The 14,090-nt window shown below is 45.7% G+C and overlaps 1 protein-coding gene across 1 annotated transcript; it reads right to left on the bottom strand.

The window, feature by feature from the left end:
* Positions 1-1,326: 1,326 nt before the first annotated feature.
* Positions 1,327-12,726, bottom strand: LOC135525621 (uncharacterized). Its single transcript, XM_064953354.1, has 6 exons — positions 12,255-12,726; positions 11,485-11,582; positions 11,198-11,354; positions 7,992-8,100; positions 1,581-2,527; positions 1,327-1,469 (listed from the first exon to the last, which is right to left on the bottom strand). Exons 1-6 carry the CDS (start codon positions 12,445-12,447, stop codon positions 1,327-1,329), a joined length of 1,647 nt encoding a protein of 548 aa, XP_064809426.1. The 5' UTR covers positions 12,448-12,726.
* Positions 12,727-14,090: the final 1,364 nt, after the last annotated feature.

Genomic DNA, 14,090 nt, shown 5'->3' with positions numbered 1-14,090 from the left:
TAGGCATTCTTCCGTTGGGGCGTTGGTTTGGTAGATCTGTTCCTACCACTCCTCCTCAGTATTCCTGTAGGTTGGTTCTTGTTTAATGTCCAGTACTTATAGTTCCTGTGTATTTGGCTCCCTCTGCTGGTCACTTGCTGCTGTGGCAGTTTCTTCCGCATTCCCCAGTCAATAGTTGGTCTTAGAGCGTAGAGGATGTGGCTCTGGATCTGGACCGGCTACTGGGGAGGGGTCTGATCTCTTTTGGTTTTTGCTACACACCTCAAGAGTAAAAATGAACAGTTTAGGGTTCCATAGCCGCAGGCAGAACAGTTGAAACTGGAACAGCAGCAATGCCGGGTGGACTGGGGACAGCAAGGAGTCATCATGCCAGGTAGTCCTGACACATGGTCCAAGGGCTTAGGTCCTCCAAGAGAGAACGAGAGAATTGGAGAGAGCATACTTAAATTCACACAGGACACCGGATAGGACAGGAAAAGTACTCCAGATATAACATACTGACCCTAGCCCCCCGTCACAAACTACTGCAGCATAAATACTGGAGGCTGAGACAGGAGGGGTCAGGAGACACTGTGGCCCCATCCGATGAGACCCCCGGACTGGGCCAAACAGGAAGGATATAACCCCACCCACTTTGCCAAAGCTCTACACAATATTTTGCTGCTGATGCCAGAGCTCTACACAATATTTTGCTGCTGATGCCAGAGCTCTACACAATGTTCTGCTGCTGATGCCAGATGCCATAGCAGTCTCTTTCTGATGTAAAGCAGAGGGTCACTGAGCATGTTGTGCAGGTGATGGGGGACTTCTTCTTGCAAACAACACAGCAACGCCTCCATGCTGAGCCCCTTTGGCCCTTAGGCACATCCATGTCTGCACAAATATATTTGGGCAGATGAACACTTGTGGCAGGAGTGGAAGGGACAGAGGTAGAGTAGGTAGAACGTGGTGCAGTGGTGCTGTAGCCAGCAAGCTCCTTGATGAGCTGCTCTCTGAAGGCTTTCTGTGAGAGGAAGGGCTTTCCACAGCTCTTAGCCATTTCCTTGTGTAGGATGAATGCATTCACCACAGCAATGTCGATGAAATGATAGAAGAAGGTCTTGTACCATTTCATTGTCTTGTGGAGAACATTGTAATAGCCTACTAGCGCATTTGATAGGTCCACACCTCCCATGCTCTTGTTGTAGTCCTTCACAGCAGCAGGAATGGGGACATTTTTGGTGGTCCACGCCCCAGCACCATCCTTCACACGTCTGACAACATAATTCTCATTGAAGGACTTGTGGATTGTGGAGCACATCACCACCTCTCTGGCATCCATCCACTTTACAAACAGCATGCCATCTTCACGGATCCATCGCATGGTCCCCGATCAGCATGCTTAGGCATGTCGTTCACCTTCGTCTTCGGGAAGCCCTCCCTGGTGGTACGAATGGTGCCACAAGCCCACACTCCCCGCTTCCTAAGGTCTGCAAACAGGGCAGGGCTTGTGTAGAAGTTATCCACAAACAGTTTGTAGCCCTTCCCGAGCAGTTGAAAATCCAATAACACCATTACAGAGGCATAGCTGAGTTCCTTACCGTAAGCGAAACTGTTCTCCCCCTCGTAGACCAAGAAATTGCACGTGTAGGCACACTCAGAATCAGCCAACACAAACAGCTTGAAACCACACTTGGTTGGTTTGTTTCTCACGTACTGCTGGAGGCCAATGCTGTCCTTTGAGGCCACCATCCTCTCATTGATTGACACGTTCTGGGCTGGCTGAAAGTATGTCTTGCAGGCCTCGACAATGCTGTGGTAGAGAGGTTTGATTTTGCACAGTCTATCAAACCTCGCTGTGCCTCTCTTCTTCTCATTCTCTTCATCAACCATTGGGTCACTGATGTGAAGCGCCTGGGAGAGATCCAGAAACCTTTTGCAGGACATAACAGTCATGGGGAAAGGCAGTTGGTAGAGAGATGACGTTTTCCAGTAGTCCCTCAGGCTTTTCAGCCTCACCAGCCCCATGTAGATGACCAGAGAAAGGTAGCAGAACAAGTCTGCCGTGGATATGGGCTTCCATGCTGCCTTTTTGCCTGCTTGCTTCTTCTTCCCATACTTATTGGTGTTAGACACGAGCGACTCTACAACGGATGGGGTGAAGAACAGCTGAAAAAGCTGAAGGGGACTGTACTTAGCAGTCATGTTTAGTTGAGGTCCTGGCTTCCTTTTCGGCCTAAATGTTGGTTGGGGTGGCTCCACATCGTCTTCTAGGACGGTGTGCCAACGCCCTTCTGTCCCTCTGTTAGCGGATGACACACTTCCCCTCTTCCTCTTCAATGCCGGTCCTCTAGAGGGGAGGAGCCCGGGAGGCGTGGAGCCGGAGACAGCAGGGGGACAGCTGGATGAACCAGCTTCACAGGGGGATGGACCAGCTTCACAGGGGGATGAACCAGCTTCACAGGGGGATGGACCAGCTTCACAGGGGGATGAACCAGCTTCACAGGGGGATGGACAAGTTGGCACTGGGGACTCCCAGTCGGAGCCACTGTGAAAGGAAATGTTCAGTTAGAATAGTTTCACATATGAGCCCTGCATCAACAGGTATAATAAACACACACATACATATAGAGTACAGGGAATATAAAGCGCTGTTCCATTTCACTTTGTTGTGGCCTTGCCTCAAATAGGCTATTTCATGTGGGGGTGGGGTGGAGCAGCAGCTGGTAGACCATGCTCCCTCTAATATATCCCATTTAGCAGACGCTTTTGTCCAAAGCGACTTACAAGTCGGCTGGGGCCACTACTTTTACATATGGGTGGCCCCAGCGGGAATCGAACCCACGACGCTTGGCGTTGCAAGCGCCATGCTCTACCGACTGAGCCACACAGGACCCTAACTAATGTAGACTGACTGGAGGAAGCATGCTGGCTGTGTTTGCCTACATTCTACACCATACAATTAATTAATACATAAACACACACACACTTATACATACATATATACACACATATTATATATACATACATATATACACATACATAGGCTATGGGTCGTTCACATACTTGGAGTTACATTGTGTTGTTTACGTGTTCCCTTTATTTTTTTGAGCAGTGTCTTGGAGCGAGCGGTCGCATCCACACTTCGGTCCGCAGGTAGTATAACTTTTCATTACATTTCGTTATAGTACAACGGTTTGATTTGTCTAATCTTAGCAATTTCTTCTTAGCCAGCTACATAGCCGTCTTTGTATCAACGACAATTGCATAATTATCGTATTTCGTCGTCCTAACGTATCTGCCCAGCAGCTAGCTAAGCAGCTAGCTAACATCCACTGTCCACTAGCACTGTAGAAACTATTACACTCAACTGAACGACTCGATTAGCGTAGTGTCAGCTAGCTACATAGTTGTCTTCGTATCCAAGATAATTGTGCAGTTTAGAGTGTGTAGACTTAGAGTGATTATCTTAATTTACCGAGGTTAGCTAGCCAGCTATTTGTCGTCCTTAACGTAGGAAATGCTGCTAGCTAGCTAGCCAACAGCTAGCCAACCTCTACCGAATTGAACTCTAACTACCCGGTCAACATTCCGCGTCGCTCCACAGGTAGTATCACATTTTCATTTCACTTCATTACAGTACAACGGTTTGATTTGTTTGATCGTAGCTAGCCAGCTACATAGCCGTCTTTGTATCTAAGACAATTGTGTAGCCTAGAGCGATTTTCTAGGTTAGCTGGCCAGCTATTGTCGTTCTTCTAACGTAGCTAGCCAGCTAGCCCCCGAATAGCAGCACTGTAGTAACTATTACAGTACAACGGTTTGTTTTGTTTGATCGTAGCTAGCTAGCTACATAGCCGTCTTTGTATCTAAGACAATTGTGTAGCCTAGAGCGATTTTCTAGGTTAGCCAGCCAGCTATTGTCGTTCTTTTAAAGTAACGGAACGCAATCAACCTTGCTAGCTAGCCAGCTAGCCCCGAATAGCAGCACTGTAGAAACTATTACACTCGACGGAACGACTTGATTAGTGTAGTGTCAACATCGCAGCCACTACCAGCTAGCCTACTCCAGCAGTACTGTATCATTTCAATCATTTTAGTCAATAAGATTCTTGCTACGTAAGCTTAACTTTCTGAACATTCGAGACGTGTAGTCCACTTGTCATTCCAATCTCCTTTGCATTAGCGTAGCCTCTTCTGTACCCTGTTAACTATGTGTCTATCTATCCCTGTTCTCTCCTCTCTGCACAGACCATACAAACGCTCCACACCGCGTGGCCGCGGCCACCCTAATCTGGTGGTCCCAGCGCGCACGACCCACGTGGAGTTCCTGGTCTCCGGTAGCCTCTGGAACTGCCGATCTGCGGCCAACAAGGCAGAGTTCATCTCAGCCTATGCCTCCCTCCAGTCCCTCGACTTCCTGGCACTGACGGAAACATGGATCACCACAGATAACACTGCTACTCCTACTGCTCTCTCTTCGTCCGCCCACGTGTTCTCGCTTTGAGAGCTTCTGGTCAGCGGGGTGGTGGCACCGGGATCCTCATCTCTCCTAAGTGGTCATTCTCTCTCTCCCCTTACCCATCTATCTATCGCCTCCTTTGAATTCCATGCTGTCACAGTTACCAGCCCTTTCAAGCTTAACATTCTTATCATTTATCGCCCTCCAGGTTCCCTCGGAGAGTTCATCAATGAGCTTGATGCCTTGATAAGCTCCTTTCCTGAGGACGGCTCACCTCTCACAGTCCTGGGCGACTTTAACCTCCCCACGTCTACCTTTGACTCATTCCTCTCTGCCTCCTTCTTTCCACTCCTCTCCTCTTTTGACCTCACCCTCTCACCTTCCCCCTACTCACAAGGCAGGCAATACGCTCGACCTCATCTTTACTAGATGCTGTTCTTCCACTAACCTCACTGCAACTCCCCTCCAAGTCTCCGACCACTACCTTGTATCCTTTTCCCTCTCGCTCTCATCCAACACTTCCCACACTGCCCCTACTCGGATGGTATCGCGCCGTCCCAACCTTCGCTCTCTCTCCCCGCTACTCTTTCCTCTTCCATCCTATCATCTCTTCCCTCTGCTCATACCTTCTCCAACCTTTCTCCTGACTCTGCCTCCTCAACCCTCCTCTCTTCCCTTTCTGCATCCTTTGACTCTCTATGTCCCCTATCCTCCAGGCCGGCTCGGTCCTCCCCTCCCGCTCCGTGGCTCGATGACTCATTGCGAGCTCACAGAACAGAGCTCCGGGCAGCCGAGCGGAAATGGAGGAAAACTCGCCTCCCTGCGGACCTGGCATCCTTTCACTCCCTCCTCTCTACATTTTCCTCCTCTGTCTCTGCTGCTAAAGCCACTTTCTACCACTCTAAATTCCAAGCATCTGCCTCTAACCCTAGGAAGCTCTTTGCCACCTTCTCCTCCCTCCTGAATCCTCCTCCCCCTCCCCCCCTCCTCCCTCTCTGCAGATGACTTCGTCAACCATTTTGAAAAGAAGGTTGACGACATCCGATCCTCGTTTGCTAAGTCAAACGACACCGCTGGTTCTGCTCACACTGCCCTACCCTGTGCTCTGACCTCTTTCTCCCCTCTCTCTCCAGATGAAATCTCGCTTCTTGTGACGGCCGGCCGCCCAACAACCTGCCCGCTCGACCCTATCCCCTCCTCTCTCCTCCAGACCATTTCCGGGGACCTTCTCCCTTACCTCACCCCGCTCATCAACTCATCCCTGACCGCTGGCTACGTCCCTTCCATCTTCAAGAGAGCGAGAGTTGCACCCCTTCTGAAAAAACCTACACTCGATCCCTCCGATGTCAACAACTACAGACCAGTATCCCTTCTTTCTTTTCTCTCCAAAACTCTTGAACGTGCCGTCCTTGGCCAGCTCTCCCGCTATCTCTCTCAGAATGACCTTCTTGATCCAAATCAGTCAGGTTTCAAGACTAGTCATTCAACTGAGACTGCTCTTCTCTGCATCACGGAGGCGCTCCGCACTGCTAAAGCTAACTCTCTCTCCTCTGCTCTCATCCTTCTAGACCTATCGGCTGCCTTCGATACTGTGAACCATCAGATCCTCCTCTCCACCCTCTCCGAGTTGGGCATCTCCGGCGCGGCCCACGCTTGGATTGCGTCCTACCTGACAGGTCGCTCCTACCAGGTGGCGTGGCGAGAATCTGTCTCCTCGCCACGCGCTCTCACCACTGGTGTCCCCCAGGGCTCTGTTCTAGGCCCTCTCCTATTCTCGCTATACACCAAGTCACTTGGCTCTGTCATAACCTCACATGGTCTCTCCTATCATTGCTATGCAGACGACACACAATTAATCTTCTCCTTTCCCCCTTCTGATGACCAGGTGGCGAATCGCATCTCTGCATGTCTGGCAGACATATCAGTGTGGATGACGGATCACCACCTCAAGCTGAACCTCGGCAAGACGGAGCTGCTCTTCCTCCCGGGGAAGGACTGCCCGTTCCATGATCTCGCCATCACGGTTGACAACTCCATTGTGTCCTCCTCCCAGAGCGCTAAGAACCTTGGCGTGATCCTGGACAACACCCTGTCGTTCTCAACCAACATCATGGCGGTGGCCCGTTCCTGTAGGTTCATGCTCTACAACATCCGCAGAGTACGACCCTGCCTCACACAGGAAGCGGCGCAGCTCCTAATCCAGGCACTTGTCATCTCCCGTCTGGATTACTGCAACTCGCTGTTGGCTGGGCTCCCTGCCTGTGCCATTAAACCCCTACAACTCATCCAGAACGCCGCAGCCCGTCTGGTGTTCAACCTTCCCAAGTTCTCTCACGTCACCCCGCTCCTCCGCTCTCTCCACTGGCTTCCAGTTGAAGCTCGCATCCGCTACAAGACCATGGTGCTTGCCTACGGAGCTGTGAGGGGAACGGCACCGCAGTACCTCCAGGCTCTGATCAGGCCCTACACCCAAGCAAGGGCACTGCGTTCATCCACCTCTGGCCTGCTCGCCTCCCTACCATTGAGGAAGTACAGTTCCCGCTCAGCCCAGTCAAAACTGTTCGCTGCTCTGGCCCCCAATGGTGGAACAAACTCCCTCACGACGCCAGGACAGCGGAGTCAATCACCACCTTCCGGAGACACCTGAAACCCCACCTCTTCAAGGAATACCTAGGATAGGATAAGTAATCCTTCTCACCACCCCCCCCCTTAATGATTTAGATGCACTATTGTAAAGTGGCTGTTCCACTGGATGTCAGAAGGTGAATTCACCAATTTGTAAGTCGCTCTGGATAAGAGCGTCTGCTAAATGACTTAAATGTAAATGTAATGTAAATGTACCATATACACAATCATATCAGTTCGTCTTACCTAAAAACCATATAACATAATATACACTACCGGTCAAAAGGTTTAGAACACCTACTCATTCCAGGGTTTCTCTTTATTTGTACTCTTTTCTACATTGTAGAATAATAGTGAAGACATCACAGTGGGGCAAAAAAAGTAGTTAGTCAGCCACCAATTGTGCAAGTCCAGATGAGGGGCCTGTAATTTGTAAACATACGTATTTATATTGTGCAAGTTCTCCCGCTTAAAAAGATGAGGCCAATACTTATTTTCCACCATAATTTGCAAATTAATTAATTAAAAATCCTACAATGTGATTTTCTGGAATTTTTTCTTCTCATTTTGTCTGTCATAGTTGTAGTGTACCTATGATGAAAATTACAGGCCTCTCGTCTTTTTTGGTTGGTAGATGATCGAATACTAATATCATGCAATAAAATGCAAATTAATTACTTTAAAAAATCATACAACGTGATTTTATGGATTTTTGTTTTAGGTTCCATCTCTCACAGTTGAAGTGTACTTATGATAAAAAATGACAGACCTACGTGCTTTGTAAGTAGGAAAACCTGCAAAATCGGCAATGTATCAAATACTTGTTCTCCCCACTGTATATAAATCAATAAAAAAATCTCAAATTAATATGCAACCATTTGAACAACTGCATTAGCATGAGAAGCAAAAATTATTTATTACTTACTGATCGAAAAGTGGATCTTCTTCTTCCAAAAACATTTCATCCGCGCTGGAATCAAAACTCAGATCACTCACAGAGTCCTCATCCATTCCTTTCGTGTCACTCTCAATTTCTGCAATAATATCATCAACATGTTTATACTTGGACTTTTGATTTAGCTTTTCCACTCTTAGTAGCCATGTTTAACTATTTCAGATTTGAGAAGTTTGTAGAAGAGAACGAACAGCTGTGAAACGTAAACTACAGTGCGTCCTGTTTCCTTTCACCAGAGAATGAACTCTGGTGCGCACAGCTCTAGCATGATGGCCGTTTGTCCTACAAACGGCGTTCACATACTGCTGGAAAGCCCAGCTCATTGGCTACCCGGCTAGGTTTCAAAACGATAGGTGGTCATTGGACACCACCAGGTGTTGCATAGCCAATACATAATGTAGAATGATGAAACGAGTGTCAGAGGATTGCACAGAAACCGAACTTGACCGTGTTAAACAACGTTTAGCCAATTAGATTTCATAAAATTGTTTTTTTGCTGCAAGTTGAAAGAGTCGGAACTCATGCAGAATGCTGTTTCCAACATGGACCGTGTTGGGATGTACACTACCCTTCTAAAGTTCAGGGTCACTTAGAAATGTCCTTTTGTCCATTAAAATAACATCAAATTGATCATAAATTCAGTGTAGACATTGTTAATGTTGTAAATGACTATTGTAGCAGGAAACTGCTGATTATTTGGGGATTATCTACACAGAGGCCCATTATTATATACAGAGGCCCATTATTATCCACACAGAGGCCCATTATTATCTACACAGAGGCCCATTATTATCCACACAGAGGCCCATTATTATCTACACAGAGGCCCATTATTATCTACACAGAGGCCCATTATTATCTACACAGAGGCCCATTATTATATACAGAGGCCCATTATTATCTACACACAGGCCCATTATTATCTACACACAGGCCCATTATTATCTACACAGAGGCCCATTATTATCTACACAGAGGCCCATTATTATCCACACACAGGCCCATTATTATCTACACAGAGGCCCATTATTATCTACAGAGGCCCATTATTATCTACACAGAGGCCCATTATTATCTACACAGAGGCCCATTATTATCCACACAGAGGCCCATTATTATCTACACAGAGGCCCATTATTATCTACACACAGGCCCATTATTATCTACACAGAGGCCCATTATTATCTACACAGAGGCCCATTATTATCTACACAGAGGCCCATTATTATCTACACAGAGGCCCATTATTATCTACACAGAGGCCCATTATTAAATACAGAGGCCCATTATTATCTACACAGAGGCCCATTATTATCTACACAGAGGCCCATTATTATATACAGAGGCCCATTATTATCTACACAGAGGCCCATTATTATCTACACACAGGCCCATTATTATCTACACAGAGGCCCATTATTATCTACACACAGGCCCATTATTATCTACACACAGGCCCATTATTATCTACACACAGGCCCATTATTATCTACACAGAGGCCCATTATTATCTACACAGAGGCCCATTATTATCTACACAGAGGCCCATTATTATCTACACAGAGGCCCATTATTATCTACACAGAGGCCCATTATTATCTACACACAGGCCCATTATTATCTACACAGAGGCCCATTATTATATACAGAGGCCCATTATTATATACAGAGGCCCATTATTATATACAGAGGCCCATTATTATCTACACACAGGCCCATTATTATCTACACAGAGGCCCATTATCAGTAACCATCACTCCTGTGTTCCAATGACACGTTGTGTTAGTTAATCCAAGTTTATCATTTTAAAAGGCTAATTGATCATTAGAAAACTATTCTGCAATTATGTTAGCACAGCTGACAACTGTTCTGATTAAAGAAGCAATAAAACTGGCCTTCTTTAGAGTAGTTGAGTATCTGGAGCATCGGCATTTGTGGGTTTGATTACAGGCTCAAAACGGCCAGAAACAGAACTTTATTCTGAAACTTGTCAGTCTATTCTGGTTCTGAGAAATGAAGGTTATTCCATGTGAGAAATTGCCAAGAAACTGAAGATCTCGTACAACGCTGTGTACTACTCCTTTCACAGAACGGCACAAACTGACTCTAACCCGAATAGAAAGAGGAGTGGGAGGCCCCGGTGCACAACTGAGCAAGAGGACAAGTACATTAGAGCGTCTAGTTTGAGATACAGACGCTCTCAAGTCCTCAACTGGCAGCTTCATTAAACAGTACCCGCAAAACACCAGTCTCAACGTCAACAGTGAAGAGGCGACTCCGGGATGCTGGCCTTCTAGGCAGAGTTCCTCTGTCCAGTCTCAACATCAACAGTGAAGAGGCGACTCCGGGATGCTGGCCTTCTAGGCAGAGTTCCTCTGTCCAGTCTCAACGTCAACAGTGAAGAGGCGACTCCGGGATGCTGGCCTTCTAGGCAGAGTTCCTCTGTCCAGTCTCAACATCAACAGTGAAGAGGCGACTCCGGGATGCCGGCCTTCTAGGCAGAGTTCCTCTGTCCACTGTCTGTGTTCTTTTGCCCATTTTAATATTTTATTTTTATTGGCCAGTCTTAGATGTGGCTTTTTTCTTTGCAACTCTGCCTAGAAGGCCGGCATCCCGGAGTCACCTTTTCACTGTTGACGTTGAGGCTGGTGTTTTGTGGGTACTATTTAATGAAGCTGCCAGTTGTGAGGCGTCTTTCTCAAACTAGACACTAATGTACTTGTACTCTTGCTCAGTTGTGCACCGGGGCCTCTGGTTGCTGATAATGGGTTTCTGTACGCCTATTTAGATATTCCATTAAAAAAAACTGGAGTTTCCAGCTACAATAGTCATTTACAACATTAACAATGTCTACACTGTATTGCTGATTAATTTGATGTTATTTTAATGGACAACAAATGTGCTTTTCTTTCACAAACAAGGACATTTCTAAGTGACCCCAAACTTTTCAACAGTACTGTATATATAGAAATACACGTTTAAAATGTGTACCAATCGATTGGTCAAAAGAACAGGTGACTAAGTCAAACAAGATTTTTTGTAGTCGGGGACAGCCCTACTGGTAAAAGATACCAGTCCATCTTCATATCAACTAACAGAACTCTGCTGGTTGTCCTGGTAACAGATTCCAGTGGGCAGATCCATTGTATTATTTCAAACTAAACAACAGCACTTACTTTGATGTGTCAAATCTGATCCGTTCTTCTCTCCTCCTCTCTCAGTTCCACTCAGCCCTGTTGCTTTCCTGCAGTCCACCAGCAGCAGAGACAACTTCTTCCCCCCGGGAGAGGTACGACACTGTGACTCCGGGAGGACGGAACGGCCAGCGTTGTCCTGGTAACCATAAAGAGGGGACACAGACACATATCATTATGGATGCTGATGTCACTGTTGACATAAAGTGCTTTACAGAAACCCAGCCCACGATAGAGCAAGCTGTATGCCAGACCAGACCAAGCTGTACCATCTGGTGTTCTGATCTGGAGAGACTCTTCTCTGCATCTTCAGCTTCATGGGGTTGTTGAGGCTCCCCAGAGGATCCACGATAGTCACGTCTCTCTCCTGTGTGAACAAGAACATCAAATGCTTAGCAGGACAGGAAAATGGTCCAATTAACACACTAATCATTACTGCCTCCGACCTGGCGGACTCAATAAACACACGTTTCAATTGTAGATTGTCAGAGGGTTGGAGTGTGTCCCTGGCTATCCGTCAATAAAATGTTAAAAATAAAAACAAGATGGCACCATCTGGTCTACTTAATATAAGGAATTTGAAATGATGTATATTTAATTGCATTTGAGACTTTTACTCAAGTAGTATTTTACTGGGTGATTCACTTTTACTTGAGTAATTTTCTATTGAGGTATCTTTACTTTTACAATTGCGTACTTTTCCCCCCACCACTGTGATGCAAATGTTAAAGGGCCGTTCCACAAAATGGATGCCTTTTGCGTCCCTTCGACATTTTAAGTATAAATTATGCACGGTATATTATATTTTAAAAGCCTGTTATAATAGATTAAGTGCACTTTAATATAGACCACATGGAGAATTCAATAAATCAAAATTTGAAGTTCCAAAAATATATGTACCAATGGCAGATTGCCCCTTAAACAATTCCTACAGTACTGAACAACATACTAAAGTGCAGAACTTCAGTATAATGGCATTTTTTAAAAATACATTATTTCAACAACTGCATAGTGCCCCTGTTTATAAAACAGTACTCACTGGTGGTAATCGGATGTTCGGTCTCGTCTTCCTCTTTTATTGAGAAATCCTCCTCTTTTACTTCAAAAGGTTCTTCCTCCTTCTTGATTCTGAAAGCTCCTACCCCTTTTTCCACTTTGACAACCTCGTTCCCATATTCCTGTTTCACTGTAATATCATCCTCTTGTTTCAATGTGATCGCCTCCTTATTCATTCTTCAAGCTTCTTTGCCTCCTTTCACCAGTTTATTTCTCCGTCTAGATTAGTGAGTTTATGCTCCGGGAGATTAGCCTAGTGCAGTATCAATGGAACACATTTGCTAATTTAACAAGCAAATTACGTTTAAACGAACCAGTAGATAGGTAAACAGAATTATGTTCAAAACACTAAGAGTAATATACACAAGATTGGTCGAAACAGCTTCAATTTTTAGGTTTTCTAGCAAAGCACCGCGTGGGTAAACCAGGAACCTTTTGTCACTGTTGAAGAAGCCTCCCGCCCGTCCACTAGATAATACGTCACGCAAGAAGCATCACCCGAAAAAGTCATATCGCCATCTGCTGACTGGAGTGGGTAACGCAATTTGGAAAAATATGAATTACAATGTTCAGTCTGGCAAGCAATGTCATAAGAGGTCATTTAAAAATAACCAGATGTTATGTTCTTACTTCTTACAGCCAATACTTTCCTCCAGGATCGGCCTGCCTATTAGGCAGGATTAGGTGACAGATAGAATAGGGTGCCATACTCCGAGCTAAATTGACCAAGGCTCATCACGAACAACACATAACACTTAATATAATGCTGCCCAAATACAATGAAAACTTCTCTCACCCAGTGGCATATGGGTTATTTAGGTGAGCGTTGGTGTCTCCCATCTCCACAGAGGAACACTAGATCTCTGTCAGAGTGACCATCAGGTTCTCGGTAACCTCCCAGACCAAGGCCCTTCTCTCCTGATTGCTCAGTTTGGCCAGGCGGCCCGCTCTAGGAAGAGCCTTGGTGGTTCCAAACCTCTCCTTTTAAGAACCATGGTAGACACTGTGTTCTTTGGGAACTTCAATGCGGCAGAATAATTATTATTTTTGTCTCCCTTCCCCAGATCTGTGTCGGCGCTCTACGGACAATTCCTTCCACCTCATCTCAAGGATGATCAATGGAAACAAGATGCACCTGAGCTCAATTTCGATTCGAATAGCAAAGGGTCTGAATACTTATGTAAATCAGTTATTTCTGTTTAAATATATATATATATATATATACATTTGTAATCATTTCTAAAAGCCTGAATACTTTCCAAAGGCACTGTATGTATAGACATGTATTTTCCTTTGTTTTCCACTAACCCTACCACCCCTTCCCTGATTGGAGGAAACTAATGCACAACAACTATTAGGCTTCTACGTCCAGCTCATACATACTATGTACATTTTACAGACACAATGTATTATACAATAGTTATATTTAGTTTGTTTTAAATCCTATCCTTCAGTTACCCTAAACCTCTCCCATCTATTTCTGAAGACCATCCAGTCCTACCCTTCAGTTACCCTAAACCTCTCCCATCTATCTCTGAAGACCATCCAGTCCTATCCTTCAGTTACCCTAAACCTCTCCCATCTATCTCTGAAGACCATCCAGTCCTATCCTTCAGTTACCCTAAACCTCTTCCATCTATCTCTGAAGACCGTCCAGTCCTATCCTTCAGTTACCCTAAACCTCTCCCATCTATCTCTGAAGACCATCCAGTCCTATCCTTCAGTTACCCTAAACCTCTCCCATCTATCTCTGAAGACCATCCAGTCCTATCCTTCAGTTACCCTAAACCTCTCCCATCTATCTCTGAAGACCATCCAG

This window comes from Oncorhynchus masou, chromosome 5 (genome assembly GCF_036934945.1).
Source record: "Oncorhynchus masou masou isolate Uvic2021 chromosome 5, UVic_Omas_1.1, whole genome shotgun sequence".
NCBI lineage: Eukaryota > Metazoa > Chordata > Actinopteri > Salmoniformes > Salmonidae > Oncorhynchus > Oncorhynchus masou.
The sequence above is the reverse complement of the archived record's forward strand: the minus strand, read 5'-3'. Positions and strand labels throughout refer to the sequence as shown.

Excerpts from the sequence above, each read along its gene's own strand:
- LOC135525621 (XM_064953354.1), bottom strand. The coding sequence starts at position 12,447 with ATGAATAAGGAGGCGATCACATTGAAACAAGAGGATGATATTACAGTG. Across the intron at positions 2,528-7,991 it reads GAAGATCCACTTTTCGATCA|TGGCTCCGACTGGGAGTCCC; the intron begins GTAAGTAATAAA and ends TTCCTTTCACAG. Across the intron at positions 1,470-1,580 it reads GGAGAACAGTTTCGCTTACG|ACCTTAGGAAGCGGGGAGTG; the intron begins GTAAGGAACTCA and ends CCCTGTTTGCAG.